We start from the raw sequence: 22,519 nt of genomic DNA on the forward strand, positions 1-22,519 counted from the left end.
ATATGTTGGATATATACGTACATATAGTGTAGTTATCTCTTTACCCTTCCCATTTAATAGGAGAAAATGTTGGTAGTTGTTAAAAATTCTTTAAAAAACAATGCTAATGGCTGCATAATACTGAGTGTTTATTTCTTGGCAAATGCCTTAATATATTCAAACCAAAAAAATCTTTTACGAATAATCAAGTAAAAAGTTGTTTTAGAATAAATTAGAGCCCCAAAGATCAATAAGAAGAAGGTGCTAACTTTATCTGCCAAGTAGTCTTCCTACATTTAAAATCAAATTATTGAAAGAGTGACACCCATGTATAGGACACTACCAAGTAAATATTATTTTTTTGCCTTTAATGAAAAACAGGAGACAGTTAATTACCCAAGAGAAGAAAATATTTGGTCTTGGTAATAGTGCAGACGAATTAAATCTTCAAAACCAAAGATTCTCTGACCTTCAAGCCCCTCTTCGCATGTCATATGTTGTTTATTACGACACAGAAGAGCCTGCAGCAGCCCCTGACTCCATACTCTAGCTCTGTGTCTTGTTGAAGAAGCTGAGCTTTATGCACATGGGGTCTCCCACTCACCATTGTTGGGGCTAAACCCATCTTCATTGGGATAGTTGGCTGGAGCTACTTGGATGGTTGATGATGTTGGGAACACCAAGATGTGTGTACAAGAAGCATCTTGAGGGGTGTTAAGCTGAGATGACTGCATGTTTAATGCAGTACTTCGGCCAAAAACAGAGCCCATCGTGACAGCATCTTTTAAAAAAAAAAAATGTATCAATCCTTTTGTGCAGCAGTGAACAACTCCAGAAATGATGTTTTTAAGAGGACCTGAGCTGCAGTGATGAGTTTGACATGACTGCCATGATGAATACACATTTAAAGTTGAGCCCAACTGTTTAAATATCTTCAAGAAACTGACTCAGAACATATAGCTATGATAACTCAAACCTCATTTCACACTGGAAAAATTAAGATAAAACTGGGTTGAGTCTACCAAAGATATTTTAATTACTTATACAGGAAGCATTCCTAAAAATAAATCTTCCACTTTCCTTCCTCGTGTGTTTGCTCACAATTTCATAAAGCACTATTCTCCTAAATGCTACAATTCTGTGTAAATGGTACCATTCAACTATTAATCGTTACCACTAACATTTATTGAATGCTTACTACAGTCCAGATTCTGTGCTAAATTCTTTATTCATGTCATCTCGCTCAATCATCACAGCCACCTCTCGAGGAAGGAACTATCATCCCTATTCCATGGTGAGGACAGAGCAGCACAAAGAAGTTGTGCACTTTGCCCAAGTGGTGCAGGCAACAACTGACCTAAGGTCAATACAGGACACCTGTCGCTCACTGCACAGAGGGTGAGTAAGCCCTTCTGAACCACAGCACTACTTACTTTTATAGGGAGTGAGTGGACAGGGTTGGAAATATCTGGATGGTAATAATAGGTTTAAAAAGTATAAAACTGCTTAGTTATAAAATTGTAAAATATCTTAGCTGCTGATTTTTAAAAAAATTCAGTGGCCACAATGTTTTAGCTATCAGCATACTGGCACTAAGAATTTACTACAGGCCAGGCACTGTGCTAAATGCTTCACCCCTATCTGCCTCAGCATTCATCCTCAAACATTTAAGAAAGACTCCAAATATTCTCTCTTGAGACTGCTTGCAGTTTTTGTCAAACACCTGTCTTAAAAAGGATATCCAAATATGTATCATGCTGGTGTCCACGTCAGTCATTTCAGGAGGGTAATCTTTAAACACTGACGAGTTAGGGTCAGGCAACAGTTAATTAGCCATGACTGTAAGATCTCTCAATCACATCCAGAATGTAGGCTCTCCCCGAAGCTACAGTCAACAAGGATAATAAAATCATAAACTACTCCCCCCTGGAAGAGACCAAATGTTTCCATTTCTGAGCCCTAAGAACCATCTTCTCTTATAAAGATAATAAAACAAAAAGATACACTTGTCTATGGACTTAAGTTTAAATAGACTGAACTGATGTGATACTTCATTAATGGGACTGACAAGAAGAGATTTACCTGGCATCACTACAAAGGACCCCTGGGGCTCCATGGCAACCAGGCAGGCACTAAGGATAGAAGGAGAGTCTGCGGCAGAGATTCCACACATCCGGCACACGTCCTTGAGCCGTTTGCTGATTGTCTGTAGTGAACATTCTCCAAGGAGGATACTCCAATCTGAAATCAAATATCACAGTCATACACAGTCTTCAGAAATTCATACTGCTATGAGGTTTGAGCATTTTACCAGTTTTGCCTGATAAGTGAATTTCCAAGATTGGGCCCTAAAGGAATGTAGCTTTACACAGGTTCCCTTCCCTGCTACAAAGAAAATGTTACTTGACCTCTATTACACTTCATTAACAAAGAAACAAAGGCCTACTATTGTGTGGACCAAAGTCATGTCTGAAATGACCTGCAAGAGTCCAGCACAGACCAGGGGAGATTCAGGCACCTCAGATGCCTTTGATGACGGTGCCACATCACACGGTGACATTCCCCTTTCTCCTCTTTCACATCCTTCACACCCCGTCAGCACTTTTCTTTAGAGGAGAGCACGGCTGAGAGCAGACCTCAGCTCCGTTCACCGCTGTGGGCTGCTCGTGTTCATGAGAGGGGAGCGGCAGAAACCAAGGGGACCTTCTTTAGAAGAATACCCAAAGGTGCTACCAAACAATGGATGTGAGGAAAGTGCTCCAGACGCTGCCACGCTGGTATGCAGATGAAAAAGCTGGCACAGACTGTCTTCCTAATGTTTGTTTATGCCTCCAAACAAAGGCATTGTACGGAGAGCCCACGAGGGGAATGTTCCTCTGGGAATTGAAAAGCACTCAGTCCTCTCTCTTGACCTCCCTGACACACATGAAGCATGTCACACTCCTGCAGCAGCACAGTGCTGCCATGCCACGCCACGCGAACGAGACGCCCCTCCACTGCAGGCTTCTCTATCTGTACATACGTTTTTCAAACAAGCTGTTCTCCCCTTATAAGAGTAGGTGAGAGGAAAAATTTTTTTCATATTTCATATTCCTAATAAACTTCAAATTGAAGTGGCTGAAATAAAGGTGGCCAGAAACACGAAGAATGTCTTTTTAAAAACCTCAGAAAAATCAAACAGAGTTCTGAATTTAAAACCAGATAAGAAGGATAAGGCAGTGTGAGTATTTTTATCGCGGTCACTCTAGTGACAAACAACAGAAATTCACAAAGCTGACTCTGAAATCTGTGGCTCACATCTGATACTGTTCCATAAAAACGCAATCTGCGCAGACCTCAGATCCCCAAAGCAAGGAAGTGCAGATTGGTAAACTGATTTCCTGTGCCCTAGGCTCTTCTTTGTGTTTTCATTCCTTGAGAGTACACTTTCTCTCAATTCTTTGACAGAGTCCTCAGTCACACTTACACTCTTCTCCTCTAAGAAATAAGAAGAGAGTGCCCCTTCTAAAAAAATCACACAGAAAAAGGTGATGGTCTTAATAATTTTCCAAAATACCAAGTGACTATACTAGGCTACGTTTTTATCCTCTCTTCTTTTCTATTATGCTCTAACTTTTCCCAAGGGTTAAGAGTAACTCAAAACCTTTAAGAAATAAGATTGACTAAAAGGCATGCTAAGAGAGAAGATAGGATTTCTGACAGAAATGAAATGACGAATCCTCTAATGTATTAGACCTCCAGGCTACTGATATAAGATTCATTATAAGTATGGTATACCTTAAAAAATGAAAAGGGTAACATTTTCTATTGGTCTACAATATAATTTATTTTAAAAAATTGTGTGCAATAGATTCCTGAGAAGATTTAATGCATTTGTATAAACTGCTGTTAAACCTTAATAATTAACTCAGGTACTTGCTATAATGCAAGTTATATCTGTATCAAAGATTTTATTTCAGGGGTTCCACAAATACCTGATATAAATTTCATGTAAAGAAATAATATGTGCACCCTAATGCAAGGGCCAGCAAACTATGGTCCACAGCCAAATCCTACCTGACACCTGTTTTTGTAAATAAAGTTTTATTAAAACACAGCCACATCCATTCATTCACTTAGGTATTGTCTATGACTGCTTTGAAGTTACAATGGCAGAGTTAAGCAGCTGTAACAGTGACCAATTATCATGCAAAGTCGAAAATATTTACTATCTGGCCCTTTACAAAGAAAGTTTGCTGACTCTGCTTTAATATACTTGCATGCACAAAACCACCAAGCTAATTTTGACATACGTTTTGCTTTGTGCAGACCTTAGATAAAACCTTTTCTCATCTACATGCATATATTAAACTTTTTATAAACGTGTAATTAATTAATGAGGCTTTAAAAAGATAATCTAGGCTTAAAAAAAAAGTCTATATATATAAAACTGCACCAGTGCTACACTAAGACACCAAATTAGCTGGACTTAATGTCAGACAAGGCAGCTGCCGGTGGTCAGCTGTGTTATGTTAGTCACCTTTAGTGCTCTGTGACTGTCCTATTGACGATAAGAAATAAAGCAGTTGGTAGATACGTTTGGGGTTCAACTTAAAAAAAAATCTGTTCTTTTAAGCTTCCAGATTGGCCATGTGAATAAAGACTGTTCCAATTAATAACTACTTGTCCTCATAAATCAGGATTACTTTGCTACTGTGTCACCAAAGCAAAATAAATACAAAACTCATTACCATCAACCACCAAAAACAAACAAACAAATGAATGAAAGAAACTGAAAGCTGTTCTTCAATGATTTCTACTATCATCCATAACCTCTGGTATAAAATTTTCATGTTAAAACTGACTTCTTGTTCTTTCTGATTCAACATATAAATACATATTAGAAATTCTAATTTACTGAGTATCACTTTTATATTAATAAAACACTTTTTCTGTTTTATATTTAAGATTTTCTTTGGGTAAATGGTTTTGCAGCTAATGAAGTTTAAAACCACTGGTTTCCTGTATATTTAAAAAAATGAGGAAATATAATCTGTTTTACTCTTACTACCAACTTTACAACCTTCACCCTCAGCTCAGTTAATGACATTAGCTCAGCCCTTGTCCCCTGCGTCTGGTACACACTGCTTCAGGAATTTCTCACCTTTAAGCTCCCCGTGGCCAAGACGCCCAAGTCGCCCGATTACAACTCTCCAGGGTAGAGATGTCATTTGGACAATACCTATGCACCATTCCCATAACTTCTGCAGTCCAATTTTACGTGCAGATACTTTACTCCTCCGTGATCTAAAAAAAGAAAGATATGGGGAAGAAGTCCCCAAATGAATCAAAGCTATCACTTAGACAAGACCAAGAAAATTCCAAACCACCCAGCCACACGGTACCCTCTGCATTTAGATAGGAAAATTAGAAAGATTCATATCTAAGGAAAGGCACAGCATCAATTTACATGCATCATATACACCAAGGATCCTCACCTGTTTGGTAAAGCAATATTTACAATACAAGTTTCTAATAACTCCCCATGGAGGTCAGTGCAGGAAGCCAAAAGCCAGCGCTGGTCGTGAGACAGACAGTAGCCCACAAAGAGCACATTGTATTTCTGGCTTGCTTCACCAAACGTTTCTCCCAACTCGGTCTGCTTGTCTTTGATTGGGGCCAGTATGAAAGGAGGTGAGTAAAGCTGGATTGGGCTGGGCCGCTGAAATCAAAATCAAAATCAGTATCAACACAAGGCCACTAAATTTAATGTTTATAATAAAACCCAGAACAGCACTGAGTGAAAACAACAGGGCGTAATGACAACAGATTGCCCCCCACCAGCACGATATATATATGTATATACACATCCAAATAGTAATAATAACACAGATAAAAGATTGTTTAAATGATAAAGCTAGGAAATGCAATCAAGTCAGTATTCTCTTATTAAAAGAGATTACTATGTTAGAAAGTAAACTGGCTCAACTTCACTCGTCAGTAGAAAAGTGGAAATTAAAACCACAACGAGACACTACCACACACCCGCCAGAATGTATGAAATAACAAAGTCAGAAAACACCAAGTACTGGTGAGAATGCAGAGCAACTAGAACTTTCGTATGTTGCTGGAGATACAACCCTTTTGGAAAAGTATTTGACAATACCTGCTAAAGCTGAACAAACACAAACCCTATGACCCAATGAAATGCATACATTATATGTTTACCAAAGGACAATGATAAGAATGTTTATGAAAGGATTAATCGTATTAGCTCCAAAGAGAAAATAGCTAAAATACTCACTAACAGTAAGATGGATGATAGATACATTTTGATATACACACAATCAGAATATTAAACAGCAAAGAGAACAGAAAAACTACCACTACAAGCAACAAAAATGGATGGATTTCTACAATGAGTAAAAGCTGCCAGATACAAGATTATAAACTGTATGATTCGATTTATAGAAAAGTCACAAAACAGGCAAAACTATGCTGTTAGAAGTCAGAATTATGATTTTCCTTTGGAGTGACTAAGGGCCTGGGGAGGAGAGGCTTCTGGAGGCTTGTTATTGTGCTTATTACATGGCATTTTTACTTAGTGAAAATTCATCACGCAGTACACTTATGATTGGGTACCTTTCAGTTTTCATTTTATACGTGTGTGTGTGTGTGCGTGCGTGCACGCACGTGTGTGTCTCATTTAAGAAATCGAAGAATTACTGTTACCTAAGACAAACATTTTAGATAAACTGTGACAAAATTTAATCATTGTGTTTGCTTACAGCTATTATACACATTTTAATATTTAATAAACTATAGCAGGGGTTAGCAAACATCCATAAAGGACCAGATAATAAATACTTTAGGCTTTACGAGTCTGTCACATAATTTCTTTTTAAAAACGTAATAATCGTTCTTATTTAGTTGGTCATACAAATATAGGCTGTGGGCTGGATTTAGCCCATAGTCATAGTTGCTGACCCCTAGACTATAGTAAAAGAAATAATAATTATGGGATTATAGAATTTTAAAGCTAAAAGGAACCTTGTAAATAATCTAATCAAATTCCTTCATTTTAGGGGTTCAAAACAGGCCTAGAGATATTCAACCACTTGTTCAAAGTTTCAGAGCTGACATTCTCACTAATTCATTCAATCGCCAGAGACCCCAAAATTCTACTTCTAGCTATTTACCAACAGAACTGAAAACTATATCCACACAAAAACTTGTACACAAATGTTCATAGCAGCATTATTCATAAGAGCCAAAAAGTGGAAAAATCCAAATGCCCATCCACTAATGAATAATAAAAAAAAACAAACAAAATATGGTATATCCATACAATAAAATATTATTTAGCCATAAAAAGAAGTACTGATATATGCTATGATGTGGATAAACCTCAAAGGTTATGCTAAATGAAGAAAGCTAGACATAACAGATAACATATTATATGATTCCATTTATATAAAATATCCAGAATAGGCAACTCCATAGAGACAGAAAGTAGATTAGCGGTTGCCAGGAGCTGGGGGAAGGGAAAATGAGGTGTGGTTTCTAATAGGCATAAAGTTTCTTTCTGGATTGATGAAATGTTCCAAAGGTAGATAGCAGTGACAGTTGTACGACTCTGTGAATAAACTAAAAATCACTGAATGATACAATTTTTAAAAGGATGAATTTTATATATGAATTATGTCTTAATAAATCTTTTTTTTTTTTAAGAGTCCAGTTGAGGTTGCCTAAAAAGTTTTGTGTGAACCAAAGGTTAAATGTCAACTATTTTAGATGCAAAAGATAAATCACTAGGTAAAACAGTATTCCTATACTCTGGTTCTGAGATGCTAGATGTTCTATGAAAAATGATACCAGTGACAGGATTTCTTCTAAAGCTTGCATGACAAATACTAAAATACATTCTTATGTGAAAATGTGCTTGCATGAGACTATGCCACTGTAGAGAAGCAGGGGCCTGGCTGTTTGGTTCACCACTGTCACCTAATACAGTGCCTGGCACACAGCAGATGCTCAGCTATACAGACTGAACGGAAGTGCAATATTCTAGCTGTAGACTGCGGGAGAGGCGGAGAGGCAGCATTTAGCAAACAGTCATTACCTTAATGCAAATAAAAATGTATAAATCTCAGTAAATATGTATAACATTTGGTTGTTTTGTTTTTAATAAAGTCAAGTGATTTCTCTCTTCTTATTCCAAAGCAAAGGGGGAAAAATGCATATGTTTGCCATTTATTTTAATCTAAGCCTCACTTTACCTCACGAACTCCTAATGGTGTTCTGCCAGTATGTTACAATCTTTTAAAATGTTTCATAATGTCTTAGGATATCTTAACATAAGTAGTCAGCCTTTACTCTCCTCCATGAAAATGCAGAATACTATCAGTTATCATTTCAAATTGTGATAACTTCTTACCAAAGCATAAGAAATGACTGCATCTGAACTGCAGAATAACCACAGGAAGTAAAGAATTAAAAGATTCTAAGTTTACAATGAAAAGCAATAACTCATGATTTCTGGAGACAAAACAAGAAACAAGTAGAAGCAAACTATTTTTCAACTCTAGAAAAAACTAATAGAGAAAATAGATGAACTGCTTACAAAAGTGAAAAATACAAATCCAAAAGAATAAACTGAACCTAAAACTGCCAAAGACAGAAATTTTATATAATCCCAGAATTAAAGTAGGTTGTCAGCCAAGCAGCTACCCGTCTTGGGACCAAGCTGACCTGAACCAAGTTACAACAAATGCAGTATTATCTATAGTTGCATCATTTTTTCACGTCTAAGCTTTTAGTTCTAGAAGGGATAAGCATTTTATAGAGTTTTCTAGAAAAAACTTACATAACCAACTAAAATCAGCAGTTTTGGGTGTTTTTAAGTTCTCTAATAATGAAAAGGTATTTGCTGGCTTTTGTTAATGGGTATTTTCTGTTCAATGAAGTTGTGGGAACTGATTTTTGAAAGCTTTGAACATTTTAAACATTGCCCTATACACCTCTATCTTCAGGATAAGGCGATTAGTAAAACAACTTTTATTTAAAACATGTGGGGCTCTGGTGTTTTAAGACTCCCCTTGAGGTACATAGGAAGTAGGTTTAAGAAGACTGAGAGAAAAAGCATTTGTATATATACAGAAGCCCCAAGACGAGAGGAGGAGGAAGCAACTCCCTGTAAAAATGTGCGTCAGAAATTGAGGAGCCCTTATGGAATAAACACATATACAACTGCTGTACTAGGAGAGAAACGAACTGGGGAGGGTAGAGAGTAAGAGAAGACACAGATTAGTCTCAAAAAAAGAGAGAACAAAAACGAATATAGCAAAGTGCTCAGTATGTTGCTGCCTTAGGTCCTACATTGAAAAAAAGCAAGACTTTGCCTGCCTCTTTTCTCAAAAAAATGTACAAGTTCAGTGAAGTATCTCTTCAATTTTAACTTAAGGATTACTCTTACATAAAAGTAGAAGACAAACCACGCAACCAACTCGCCTGGCTTGCATCTTCAGTATAAAAGATCTCTTTTTGGAAATTTCTGCCTGGCTGCTACCTACCTCCGGGTTCTTGAGGGTCATCTCAATGCTGGCGGCAGGCCCAAACCCTGTGAGAGATTTAATGTGGATCTGTGTAGGCAGAGGTCGCCTGCACTGGCAGTACACTGAAAATGCCATGGACTTCAAGTATTGAATGTAGAAAACTTGTTCATCCTTCATTGTCTGCAGCATGTACTGGCAAGGCACAATCTACAGACAGGAATACAAACAGAACTGGGATTTAATGTAATAATGAGAAAGTTGGAAAATGGGAAGGCATGAAACCTTAACTTGCATGGGGGGAGAAAACTTTATAGTCTTAAAATAAATACTTCGTTCTTAATTTCTCCTAGTGACATAAAATCCTATATTCTAAATGTATACCAGCAATAGTTATACTGTCGCTTAGAAATTATCCTGTTCCCATTTTAGGGGTAAATTCTCTATTATTATGATGCTCCCAAATTTAAAAACTTTCTTTTTGATACACTTCTCATATATACATAATATGCACAGCACTTTTGGAATTACTGTCTAATCATCTGCGTCACAAACTTCAAAACAGCGAAAAACTATCGAAAACCTATTCCAGTAAACTTTTAATTCTGTAAGATAGCTTTAAAGTGACAATACAACAAAATCCAAACAGCGAATGCAGCATTTTTCACCTATTAAATTATTTTTAAAAATGTAAAGTTATTCCACTGTAAAGCTGGCAAGAGCGGCAGTGAAAACGGGCATGCTCATTCATGCAAGTAAGTAAAACCTTTCTGGAAAGGAATCTGGCAATATTTATCAGTATGTATATCTAAGAATCCACTTTAAGAAATGCCCTGAAATGTGAAAAAGGGATTATACATAAAGACGTTTGTTATGGCTTTGTTTATAATAGTGAAAAAGTGGAAGCAATTAAATATCTAACTGTGCAGGCATGGTTAAATGTGGAAGATATCCAGTCATTAAAAATTTTGTTTGTGAGAATTTTAAATAACATGGAAAAGCATTCATGAATAACATTAAGTACAAAAAGACAATATGTTGAAAGTATAATCTCAACTATGTAAACAAACATATAAAAAAAAGGCTAGAAATATACCAACATGGTAATGATGGATCGATCTTAAAGGCACAATTATGATTATTTTTTAAAATGTTTTTGTGACTTTCAATTTTTTTTTAAAAATCAGTAACTTGTATTTACTTTCATAAAAACAATGAAAGTAAAAATAAACTTGCAAATAGTTACCTGGAGAATGAAAGAATTTCTCATATGCTCAGGTAAATTATCCAGCATCTCTGTGTAGCAGCGCATCAAACTCAACAGCCAAAAGTTTCCGGAAGTGGAGTCCTCCTCTGCAGTGTAAGTGAATGGGTCCACCATGTAAATGACAACAGCTGGAGGATAGGCTTGGCTATCTGCGGAGTCGGGCTCCGTGGGAATTCCTATTCTCTCCCTTTCTGTAACACTGCAGAGAAAAGTCACTTATGAGATGCACAAAATAAACATAAATTACAGAAAACAAAATCAATTTTAGAGCACATCAACTCCCTGGATAATGATTACAGATTAAATGTAACATTAACATGTATCGTATTACTAGTTAGCACCAAGACAGGTGTAAAATGACAGTGTGCGCCTCTAAAGTGGGAGGTTTCTTTTTCAACTCCCCTGTGTTTCCTGTGCCTAAAGTCTACAAAGATGTTTTCCGATACTATTAACAGCAATAGCTTATTAGTATCATCTATTATTCATATAACAGTATCAGTATAAAAGTAACAGCTTACTATGAAGCTAATAAGTTTAAAAATAATGTTTATAAATTCGGATATAAGAAGTCTCAAATTTCTTAACACTGAAGCTGTTGACTGACAGCTGTTTCTCTCGGGAAGAAGAGAAATAGAGCACTTTACTGGATTTAGAGCCTCGTGAGGTTGAGGGGAAGAGAGGGGTACAGAAGAAGAGCAGATAAGGCATCTAAGTTGAAGCGTCTTGTCTCAGTCAGTGAGTCGTGTACCTTTCTTGTCCATCCTGTGAGGGCTGAGAGGCGCTCTGCCCAGGCTCGGGGTCTCCACCGCAGCCTATGTTCCCTTGCGTTCTATCAGCGGAACTGCCCCCAGTGCTGGGGTTCTGTCCTCCAACACTACCACTGAATCCTGACGAAGAGGTAGTGCTTATCTGGTTAACGACGGGAGCAGAGGCAGATGATGAGACCGGTGGCACAGAGGAACCAGATGCGGAACTACTTGCTGCAGGGTTTGTAGAACTGCCATTAGAGGTGGGATTAAATGCGCTGCCAGCTGTGGGAGCTGCTGATCCTGAATTTGAAGCTAAAGGCCCGGCATTCCCAGGAGTAGCTTGTCCCTGTGCTGCTGCTGGTGGGGTCTGGTACTTAGGTGGTATCAACAGGCTGCTATCGAGCTGCAGAGTGGCTAAATAAGGTGCTGAAAGAGTACATGCAGAGAGGTGACTTCAGTGGTTTTCTGCAGTGTTAGACAAGCAGAAATTTGGAATGCTAACTTTAAATATTATGCTATCAGGCTGCAATATTCTGGCTACGATACCCAAAATGCTATCTCCACAGTTGAACATACGCTTATATACCCTGCAAACATAGAAATGAACATGGAACTATTTATTTTAAGTTCTGGAGAAGAACCTTATTTAAAAAGGAAGAGAAAATTAATCGTGTGTGACATTTTCCTTTCAGACTGATTCCATATGCCTTCGCTGAAAAATGAGAGGCCACGTATTCTACAGCCACCCTGGTATATTATGCTCCCACGGGTATACAGCTTTACAAGTGTCTTAGATCCTCTTAAAATTAAGATTCTCTTAAATTAAGCAATTAAGTATTCTCTTAATACTAAGTCATGCTGCTAAGTTTTCAAAATGTGGAGTAAATTAGATATGACTTCTTTAGGCAATTTTAAATAGCTTTTAAAGAATATATGTGCTTATAAAAATTAGCATTTACCTAGAACGCAGAAATAGTTGTAAATAAATACAGTAATGGAATGCTAACATTACCTGAGACAACAGAAGCCTACTGTTGCACCTTAACAAGTGGAAGGGGAGGAGCAATTTTCTATTTTACTTCTCAAATTCTACTTTGCCAAATAAATTCCCGCTTACCTAGGTGATGGCGGCAAACTTGCGCATAAAGTTTGAGTCTGGAATGATTGTCATTCTCCTCACTGCTCCACGGCTGGTTAAACCACTCACTCACAAGCTCATCGGCTAGCTTCTGTGCCACGGTCTTTCCCACGCGCATGATCCCATCACGTAGCACTTTGCAGATGGGCTTGTGCTGGCCAAGCCTACACATCTGATACCACAAACAAAATCACTGTTTACAAAAGGAACCACTGTTTTGTTTGGTACATATCGTTAGCGAGGGAGATTCTTTATCATCCACATGGAAGCATTTTCCTTTTTCTTTTATCATTACCACATGCAACCAAACCCACATTCTAAGCTGGTAATTAATTATCATGCACCCTGAAACTGCAATCTGATGCTCCAAAATCTGGACTAGGTCCTCTAGAGAAAAATTAATGTTTCTCATGGAGAAACGTAAATGTGTCTGCTTGCCAGCCCATTCCTCCTGCACGAGAGCAGATTGCGGAGCATCACCTGACCGCTGATGGTCAAATAAAGGACTAACCAGATTCCTGCCTACTACAGCTGACCGAGACATATGTCCACTCAGATCTCCTAAGCAATCCCTACTCATAATGTTTTCCCATAAGATAACATTAAAATTTTATGGGCCATCTGTTAGATTGTTTAAGACATTTGGAGATCACTAATAGCAGAGGCCACTGAAGCACTGGATGTGTTGATCATTTTTTAAAAAGAAATAGTTGTTTTAGCACAATGAGTTTCTGTTATTAATCTCCAGGACACTGAATGGGTGCTTATAGCAGAGAATTAATATACCTGCCAAAAGCAAGCTACTTAACTACCTGTTCACCAGCAGAAGGGCCCATACTATTATCCCTTGCTAGAGCTGACTACCTTGCTAGGCTTACTACCTAGCCCCAAAGAATTCTCCTTCGGCAGGTCTGTCATATCGCCAAATGAGCAATCCTAGTAAAATTAAGATCTAAAAAGCCTTTTATGTTTTGTAACTTATGCTGAAGGCTTCATTCAAGAGAATAGCCAGGGTTTAAAATTGCTTAGAAAAGTTTTCTGTGTCAGGGTAAGTATGATGTAGTATTATTACGCATCCATGGACCAGGCACTGTTTGGAAATTACTGTACTCAAGGATTTTCTTCAGTGGCTTAACTGATGCCATCACCACATACATTAGCATCCCCTCACTTCTTTGGAGCCACATGTAAGTTTACTATTTCATGTGTACTTGTGTATTTATAGGCAGTGAATGTTCTGTTACAAAATACTTTTGAAATTCAACCACATTTGTAATGCTTATAATATGCCTGTCACAGTTCGAAACCCTCTATAAATACTAATTTCATTTAATCTTGCCAAATACAAAGACGTTAGTAGTAGAAAGTACAAAGAATTTAGTATATATGTACTCTGGCAGAAGAAATGTGACACTTCCTCTTCAAAGATAGTCATGATTCTAATTTTTCAAAAGTAACAGAAATTTATATACTAAATGTTTAAATTATCTACCTGGATATCACATTATCATGGTTATTACATTACTAATCTGTATCAAAATTTTAGTATTAAGATGAATGCAATGTTAAATAAAAACAACAGGGACATGATTCATTAAATTTATCTTCTGATTCAGAAATTTTCAAGCTAAACATTTTTATACTGTTTTCAGGGACTTTCCCTTTCTTCCCCCACCCCCAAAAGGGTAGATGTGCTTTCTTTTTGTAAAGCTCATCTTCTGAAGAGCCACTTTCCCCTGGTGAACAATACTTTTAAACCCGAGCACATAAATGGGCAGAAAACAGCTGATAGGATTTTAAGAAGTGTGGTAAGGCTGGTAAAGGAAAGTCTTCTAAATCTAATAAAATATAAAGCCAAGATGGGAAAGCAATTTACTTCCAGAAAAACTTGCCAATTTAATTCTTTTCTTCATCCTCCAACTATCTGCATATTTTCTTTGAGATCTACTTTGAAGATATTTATTCTTTAAAATTTAATCGTAACTAGAAACAATCTGAGGACTCGTGTCATAAAAACTGTTCTCACATCTTTCTCACCTCATACACAGCGCTCAAGTCCCTGAAGAAAGTTTTGGCTCCTTCGAGCAAGGCCTCATTTTCTGGACACACCACAATATAGGCAACGTCACGGTGGCCCCCATATGGATCCAGCAACAGCCTCTCCCAAAACGGCAAGGAAAATGGCGAGACGGTGAGAAAGTCCTTATCACAGCCGACCAGCAGGGTGGGGATGGGCAACGGCTCAGGAGATTCTTCTGAACCTAAAACAACACTGCAGTTTAGGAAGGTGCTTGAGAGCCCGTTTCCCACCACCTGAACAATTCAGAAGTTCCTGGTGCATTAGTGTGAATCCTGGCATCAGAAATTTCATTGTAGGTTAATATATCTTAAAGTAGTCTTTGAATCCTCTAATTAAATATCCCCTGATGAAAACCTTAATTAAATGAGTTGGAATATGGTTCTAAAGGTTGAATAAAATCAGAAGGTAGTCTAGAACAACTTAGAAGTTAGATTTCCAAGTAGCACTACATAACTTCCTTTAAGATTAGCATTATAATCCTGACTACGAAAAAGCTGACTAGTTCGGAAGTTCACCCAAATGAAAACACAATGAGGATCAGGAAGATGAGAATCTAATAAATACGCTACTTAAGGATTATTTTCCTCATTTACTTTCATTATGCCAAGAATGTTAAGAAAACGTAACACCAATACTGACTTTAGGAAAACAAAGAGATTATGTAACTTAATAGTCATGAAGAAAGAGATTTTATCAGTGAAGCAAACACTTGACAGTAACTCAAGCTGCTTTTTTATGGAATGAGAAAATCAGAAGGAATTCAAACAGGGAAAAGAGTCTACCATAGGTCCCCCGTCCTGCCATTTTGTGGAACTGCTGCCAGGTGAGTGGTCCCTGCACATGCTGGATATTCTCCCAGGTCCTGCCCGTGCGTTTCTTTTGGATGGCATCTTGGAGAAAGGGCTGCAGGGACAACAGCATACGGACCACATCTTGGGAGGAAAGCATGCTGATGTCTAGCACTGGAACAGAAAATAAATGAAAAGGAACAGAAATCATAAAAGTGGATTAGCAGTCTCATCTTTCTTGCCATCATTTTGGGCCTCAGCTATAGTCCATGACAAAGACATTATTGGCGGCAGATTCTATTTTTAGTAGATGCTAAAATACTTGACTTACAAGTCAGGAGGAGAGATATTCTTCTAAAATGGAAAAAATAATTTATTATTGGAAATAAAAAAAGGGAAAATAGGTTACTCTATATAAAGAGGTTAACTGTAGAACTGCTTAAAAGAGGAAAGATAGAAAGGTCTGATGTTTTAAAATCATACAAACCCATTTCCAAGTTTGCTCATAAGAGGTGCAAAAGTTTCTTAATTATTACTTTGATTTACAAATATCAATGGTTTAATTATATGAGTGGGAAAAAGGAACTTAAATAGAAGCTTTTTAAAACTTTAAAAAATGCTCTTAATGTAAAATATTTTCACAAAATACAAAATGCATAAAGAGAAAGAACACCTTCCATGCGAGTAGAGGCACACGAAAACACAGCAGAAGCAACGACAGGACTGAAAGTCATCTGTATAGAGAGGAAGGTAAGGGATTCATGGTTTCAGCACAAATATTCTTCCAGCTATCAGGAGGGGTTCTTAACCTAGAATCTGAAAACTCTCGGAATTGTTATGCAGAACTGTGCATGCATGAACATTATCTGTTTTCACCAGGGGAGAAGGTCCATAATGCTCATCAAATTCGCAAAAAGATCTGAAGAGCTAATTAAGCTTGAGGTGATCAGATATGAATCTGCACAGCTGGGTTCCTGAAGACCTTTCCTTACTCTTACTTTTCTAGCGGATTAGGAAAGGGACATGGATAGAAATCTAAGATTTATCTGCCAATGCAATCTGCTTAGCGTTCTTAAGACATTTTTAGGTAAGTCCTTAAATCAAATAGGTTGCAGATTGGTGGCCCACAGTGTTTGCTGTTATTGTTGTTGGGTTTTTTTTGGGGGGGGGGGTGGTGGTGAAATGAGTCTCTCCAGGAAATTTCATATACAAGTCTGGATTTCTAGCTTTTCTTGAAAAACTGGGAGACCTGGCAACCCTGGGGCTGAGACCCATATTCCTGCATAACCTCCACCTGTTGGAGCCCGGGAGCAGCTGTCCCCTTCAGACAGCTCCCCATGGTCCCTGCTCTGCTGCCTGCCTGAGGCTGAAGCAGTGCGAATCGTCTTTACCTTCAAGCCTGTGCTTCTTTTTTTCTTATAATAAAGAAAACAGTAAAGTACTTCTTGTACCCACGGCTCTATCAAAAGTAGGAAAATGACAAACCAAGAGAACCAGATTAAAAGCAGACATAATTCTTTGTTAACTCTATTCCTGGGCATACAAAACAAAGTGTTGGGAAAGGACGCAATTTATTTAGGGCAATGCTTTTTGCAAATCTGGCTCCCCACAACATTCGTTTACATTATCTGTCTGGTACTTTGAAACGTCTGAATTCGGAACCCATACCACCCCTGCAATAAAATGTGCTATTCTTCATATCCAAAGATGACACTACTGATCTTCCCACACATACTGCTTTTCTGTCTGAAGGCCACTATCTAGGAGAAGGAACCACCTAAGATGATCACCCACATTTCTTTAGGGGAAATACTGCACTTCCTTTAATTCATAAATTCATCCAGGAGACATTAATTAAAGGCCTGATAAGTACAAGGCACTGTGCTTAAACCTAATCAGTTTTAAAAATGAGTATAACTCTTGACCACTTCCTTAGGCATCTCCACTTCCAAGAAGTCTCCCTGCTTGGCCTACTCAGAAAACGCTCGTCATTCCCAACACCACTGATCTTTGTCCTCTGGACGTACTTTTATTATTCCAGACTTCCAACTATATTTAAGAAGCTTATATAACCATCTCCCATACAAGACTGAGAGCTGTTCAGAAGCAGGGTCCATGTTTCATTCACATAACCCCTCCAGCCTGGCTTCTGCTCCCACTGTTTACAGAAGCAGCTCTAAGGTCAAAAGGCATGTTTAATCCTCACCTTAAAAGCTCAGCTGCATCCTAAAGCTTGTTGACCACTCTCTCTTTCCTGAAACTTGGTTACAGGGTAGAATTCCACAAAGCTCTGTCCCAGGCCCTCTTCTCGTTCCATACCTCCCCCTCCTCCTCAGTGACCTTTCCTTCTCCTCTGTGCCTCTGACTTATCTATCTGCCAACCATTCCCTTTCCCCTGAACTCCAGGCCCATGAGGTCCCAAGTGTCTACCTGACATCTTTAACCTAGATGTCTCAAAAGGGATCTTTAAAACTTTCAAAACTCACTTTGTGAACTTCCTCCTCAGACCTGGTCTTCCTCCAGTACACCTATCTTTGAACAACACCACTGTCTATCCAGGTATACAGGTCACAAACCTGGGTGTCTTCCTTAACATCTTGCTCTCCCTGATCCCCAAGTTCAACCCATTATCAAGTCCTGCAGTAATACATCCTAAACATCTCTTGAACGTTTCCATTTCTTTTCCATTTTCTTTGCTAGGACACTAAGCCGCACTGTTGTTTCTTATTTGGTCTCCTACAATACCCTCCTCGTCTCCCCAGATCCACTCCTGCCATTTTCTAATCCACAGCCCACAGTATAATCAGAGTACATTTTTTTCTTTTACTACACAAATTTGATGTCAATGCCTCTTCATAAATCCCATCAATGACCTGTAAGGGCTCTGTGGATGAAGACCTAATCCCCAGCATGTCGCAAAAGGCTCCCGGTAATTGAGACCCTGCTGGCCGCCAAGCCTCTCAGTTTTTTGAAAGCCCCAAGCTCTGTATAACTCTGGGCCTTCAAACTTGCCGCTCCTTCTGCCCGGGACACAATTCCTTCCTTTCCTCTTTACACAGTTAATCTGGACTCACTGTTGAGATTTCTAATGTTACCACTTCTTCAAGGACCTCTAGCCTAGGGTGGCCCTCTTACTCCATGCTTTCACCATTTATAATGGTTTGTAATAATATCCTTATTTGTGTAATTATTTGATTAATGTCCACTTTCCAGCATAGATTAAAAAGTCCCTGAGGGCAGGCACCTTGCCTCTTATTCACCATTTTTATCATGGGATGCACCACATTATCAATAGTGAATCAATAAGGGAGGGGAATAGTAAGTTGCTGGGCACTCTTAGAGCTCAACTCCAAAAATTATCAATTGGAGCTTTTAGTAATAAAAAAGCCAGGGCATACTCCAGTAACCACAACACAATGTAAAATGTGATGACTGTTACGAGAGAGAGAAGATACTGGGAAACCAGAGGAAGGAGAAAACACTCTGGAACTGGGCGGAAGGCTCTACGGAGGAAGTGTCACGACAATCGGACCTAGCCTGAGTGGACTGAAACACGAAAGAGCGTGCAAGGTACTGGTCTGCATACTCCTGGCAACTCCGGTTACCCGGCAGTCGCAGGTTTCCACTGTGAGCTGCCTCCATGAATTCACGCAGGAGGAAACTTTCACAAAATAATACCTTTCTCCTCTCCAAAGGTGTTTCAGCATCACACATTTCCCCAGTCCTTAAATTTAGGATGACATCGATATAGCTCTCGCTTTAGTTTTTTTTTTTTTTTTTTAAAGACATAAAGTTCAAAATGTTGCCATATAGTGAAGTAAAGAAAGCCTGAGAGTTAGCCCAGGATAACCTTCAAAGCAAGTTTGTCCCCTGAGACACCCACCGTTGCTGTGAGGCCACGCGTGCACGGTGGCGCTTCTCACCAGCGCCTCATCCACCCTTCCACCTGTGGGGTTATCCACGTACTGCCGGCCCTGCTCCAAGGCATTAAAGCATTCCGTCCAGTAATCGTTGTTATCTGCTTGCACCCGGTCGTAACTCCAGCTTACACAGGGAAGAGTTTGGCGGTTGTTAGAGGAAATGTAATCCAGGAAACTGAGTGAAGCAAAAGGTTGAGTGTGTTGATTCTGGAGGAGGAGGAGAAGGCTTATAGGTGGCTCCTGGGGTTTTCTGGCTCCTTCCACCTGAGGAAGGAAGGTGGTCTGACACATCATTAAGCGCCTCTCTGCAGCCTGACCAATATCAGAATTCTTCCCAAAAATATCCAACTCATCTTCCAGGAAGAGTCCCGAATTGTAGCCAAGTTTGCGATTCATAATCGCACTAAACCCACAGGTACAGCGGTACTGGTCCTCATTGGAAGAATCGGGGATGTAAAGCCCGACATCTGCCCCTTTGATGTTCATGTTGCAGGCACAGATGCAACAGCTGTCAAAGTTTCTGTCTTTAAAGATATTCATCACAGAATCGGAGAGAATCAGGGTGACATAGAGACTATGGGCTTCAGGAATTGGCTGCATGGTGGCAGGCTCCACAGAGTTAAGGGGCCGCGTGGTAGAGGGGGTAGAGGCTGGTGACCCCTGATCGGTGCTGTCATATTTAACAGACCCTTGACCACTGGCAGTGCCCCCGCCTCTGGGAGTTCTTGGGGTCCTGGGGGTTCGTGGTGTGGGGACAGAGAAGCGGGGTGTTGCTGGAGATGGCAAAACTCCTGCTCCACTGTTGCTGGCTGGGGCAGCGCTGTTCAGCGTCACCGGTGTGTTCATCTGTGGTGTGTTCAGATAGTCTGGATCTGCTAGGCTCCCGACGCTAGGCACATTACTGCAACGAACAGACAGCACCAAGTGAGAATCAGAGGCCTGTCACGGATGCTGGAACACACACATAACCACCCCCGACCTGGCATGTGCCTTTCTTATCATTCATGTGTGCTGTCACTTGGTACACTCAATTTTCTCTTAAAAAAAAAAAAAGATTCAAAGCAGTCAGTGCAGTATGTGGAAAAGCAAGCAGCAAGGTATGAAGAATAAATCAATATAGCACTTTCTTCTACTCATTCCACTTTTAAGAAATCCTCATCTTAACCTTTTGAAGTAACTTTTATAATTTTCACAAGAAAACATGATGCTGAGTTGAGTCAGTGTAATTTTGAAATACTGTAACTACTAGATGGAACTTTAACACATAAGTTCAAACGCTAAATTAGCTAGCAGACCACAGATGAAATTTCCATCTAATTTGCAATTACATTTTTGTCATTTTTCGAATTGAAAGTCTGCCAGCGTACTTGTTCTCTGAGGCTATAATCTATATGATTCTAAAGTAGTTATAATCAAATGCACATGAAAATTTAACATTTTTCTAACTTTCAAAATGCAGTCCTATCTAGGCTTGCATTTTAATAGTAATGTGTGACCACGAGGGAATTCTATTTTAAGAAACCCATTGGCCAGTACTACATTATAATTAATACAAATATTACATATGCTGCTATGAGGCTTTAGTATTAATTAGATGGTTGCACAGAAGTACACATATTGTATTATAATTTCCAAACCTGCAAGAAATTTCTGTGGGGTGGCAGGCAATTCTAGTTCACTTATTAGTTTTCAATATGCTATGCCTTACCTATAGCACAATTATTTTTAGTTCTCAGAGACTAATCACATTGTGTTATCTATTTTTTCTCATAAGCAGTCACTTCATTTTGGAATAGCTACATAGAAAACAGTATCTGCAACGTTCTGTTGTTTTATTATTGTAGAAAATTTTCTTGACATACATATAAAACAGCATATGAGACTATTCTTTCCAATTTGAAAATATCAAAAGAACACAGATTTGTTTAATACTTAATATCCTTTTGAAATATATTAATAATGTGCTTAAACTAACATTCATCCAATAAACTACATATTCATTCACTTAATAATTTGAAATAAGAATGTCATAAAGTAACAGCTCTTCAAATAATTTTCTTGTGATTTTTAAATTAGTTGTGCCTAAACTACCAGCCTGAAAATCCAAATCAGGCACTGTAAAGAAATTTAAAATCCGAGGCACAGGGGCACCTTTGAGGACAGATAAAAAAATGACCCAGAAACCGTGATTAGCAATCGCTGCTATCTCAGAGACCAAAATAATGTGTGTAATAATGATCTTTACTCTAATTGGACTCCTTTCAAATCTTCCTGTTTTACAAAACCCTAAAATTATTATGCAGTTCAGATCAGAAAAGAAACTATGACTACTAACCAAAAATCTAAATAATTAAATTGCTCCCTAGGTAGTAATAAAAATGAACTGAGTACTAACCCTATGCTAGGTGCTGGATATTCAACAGTGAAAAAGACGAAGAGAAGTCAGCTCACAGCAAGTATGACACGCATCATGCAAGTGAGTGCTGGTGTGCTAAGTGTGACAGGTGAGGGGTGCCCAGGGTGAGGGGACACCACAGTGGGAGGATTTCTAATAGTCTAGAACTGTGTGTCCAATAAGGTAGTCACTAGCTCCATGTGCTAAATTTAAATTAATTTAAATAAAACGAAAAATCAGCCTTGATCTCAACTAGCCATATGTTCGGTGGTACACAGCTACGACAAGACAGCAATAGATGCTACGTTGGAGTATGCAGATACAAAACATTTCCTTCATCACAGCAAGTTACAGAAACAGTGCCAGTTTAGAATACCAAGAATCTTTGGATGGCAAATATAGATTTAATAGATCTAAATAATAATGTAAATCATTTATTATTTAAATGATCATACAGCAAAAGGTGCATGTCACTTTTTTTGAGGAGCCTGTATGTATAAGAGATTAAACTGGTGAATGGGTTTCGGAAGCTGCTGCACTATTTACGAATGGCGTGCTAACCTCTCCTGTGCTGGCCGCGCCAGCTGTACAGTACCAGTCTATAATTAAATAAGCTAGAACTGGAGCGCAGCAACAGAAAACAAGCTGGGCGCTCACATCCAGCGCGCTCCTG

General features: G+C 38.7%; 1 protein-coding gene across 1 annotated transcript in view; it reads right to left on the bottom strand.

Annotated features, from left to right (window-relative positions):
- MED13L (mediator complex subunit 13 like) overlaps positions 1 to 22,519 on the bottom strand; it is a 232,608-nt gene that overhangs the window by 9,626 nt on the left and 200,463 nt on the right. Inside the window, exons 16-26 of the mRNA XM_006908585.3 lie at positions 19,415 to 20,352; positions 15,526 to 15,705; positions 14,701 to 14,924; positions 12,643 to 12,835; positions 11,525 to 11,951; positions 10,756 to 10,975; positions 9,531 to 9,719; positions 5,457 to 5,680; positions 5,123 to 5,265; positions 2,062 to 2,220; positions 584 to 760 (exon numbers count right to left, since the gene is read on the bottom strand). Of these exons, the coding sequence (XP_006908647.1) occupies positions 584 to 760; positions 2,062 to 2,220; positions 5,123 to 5,265; positions 5,457 to 5,680; positions 9,531 to 9,719; positions 10,756 to 10,975; positions 11,525 to 11,951; positions 12,643 to 12,835; positions 14,701 to 14,924; positions 15,526 to 15,705; positions 19,415 to 20,352 (3,074 nt within the window). The remainder of the gene's footprint in view (positions 1 to 583; positions 761 to 2,061; positions 2,221 to 5,122; positions 5,266 to 5,456; positions 5,681 to 9,530; positions 9,720 to 10,755; positions 10,976 to 11,524; positions 11,952 to 12,642; positions 12,836 to 14,700; positions 14,925 to 15,525; positions 15,706 to 19,414; positions 20,353 to 22,519) is intronic.

This window comes from Pteropus alecto, unplaced genomic scaffold (assembly GCF_000325575.1).
Source record: "Pteropus alecto unplaced genomic scaffold, ASM32557v1 scaffold113, whole genome shotgun sequence".
Classification (NCBI taxonomy): domain Eukaryota; kingdom Metazoa; phylum Chordata; class Mammalia; order Chiroptera; family Pteropodidae; genus Pteropus; species Pteropus alecto.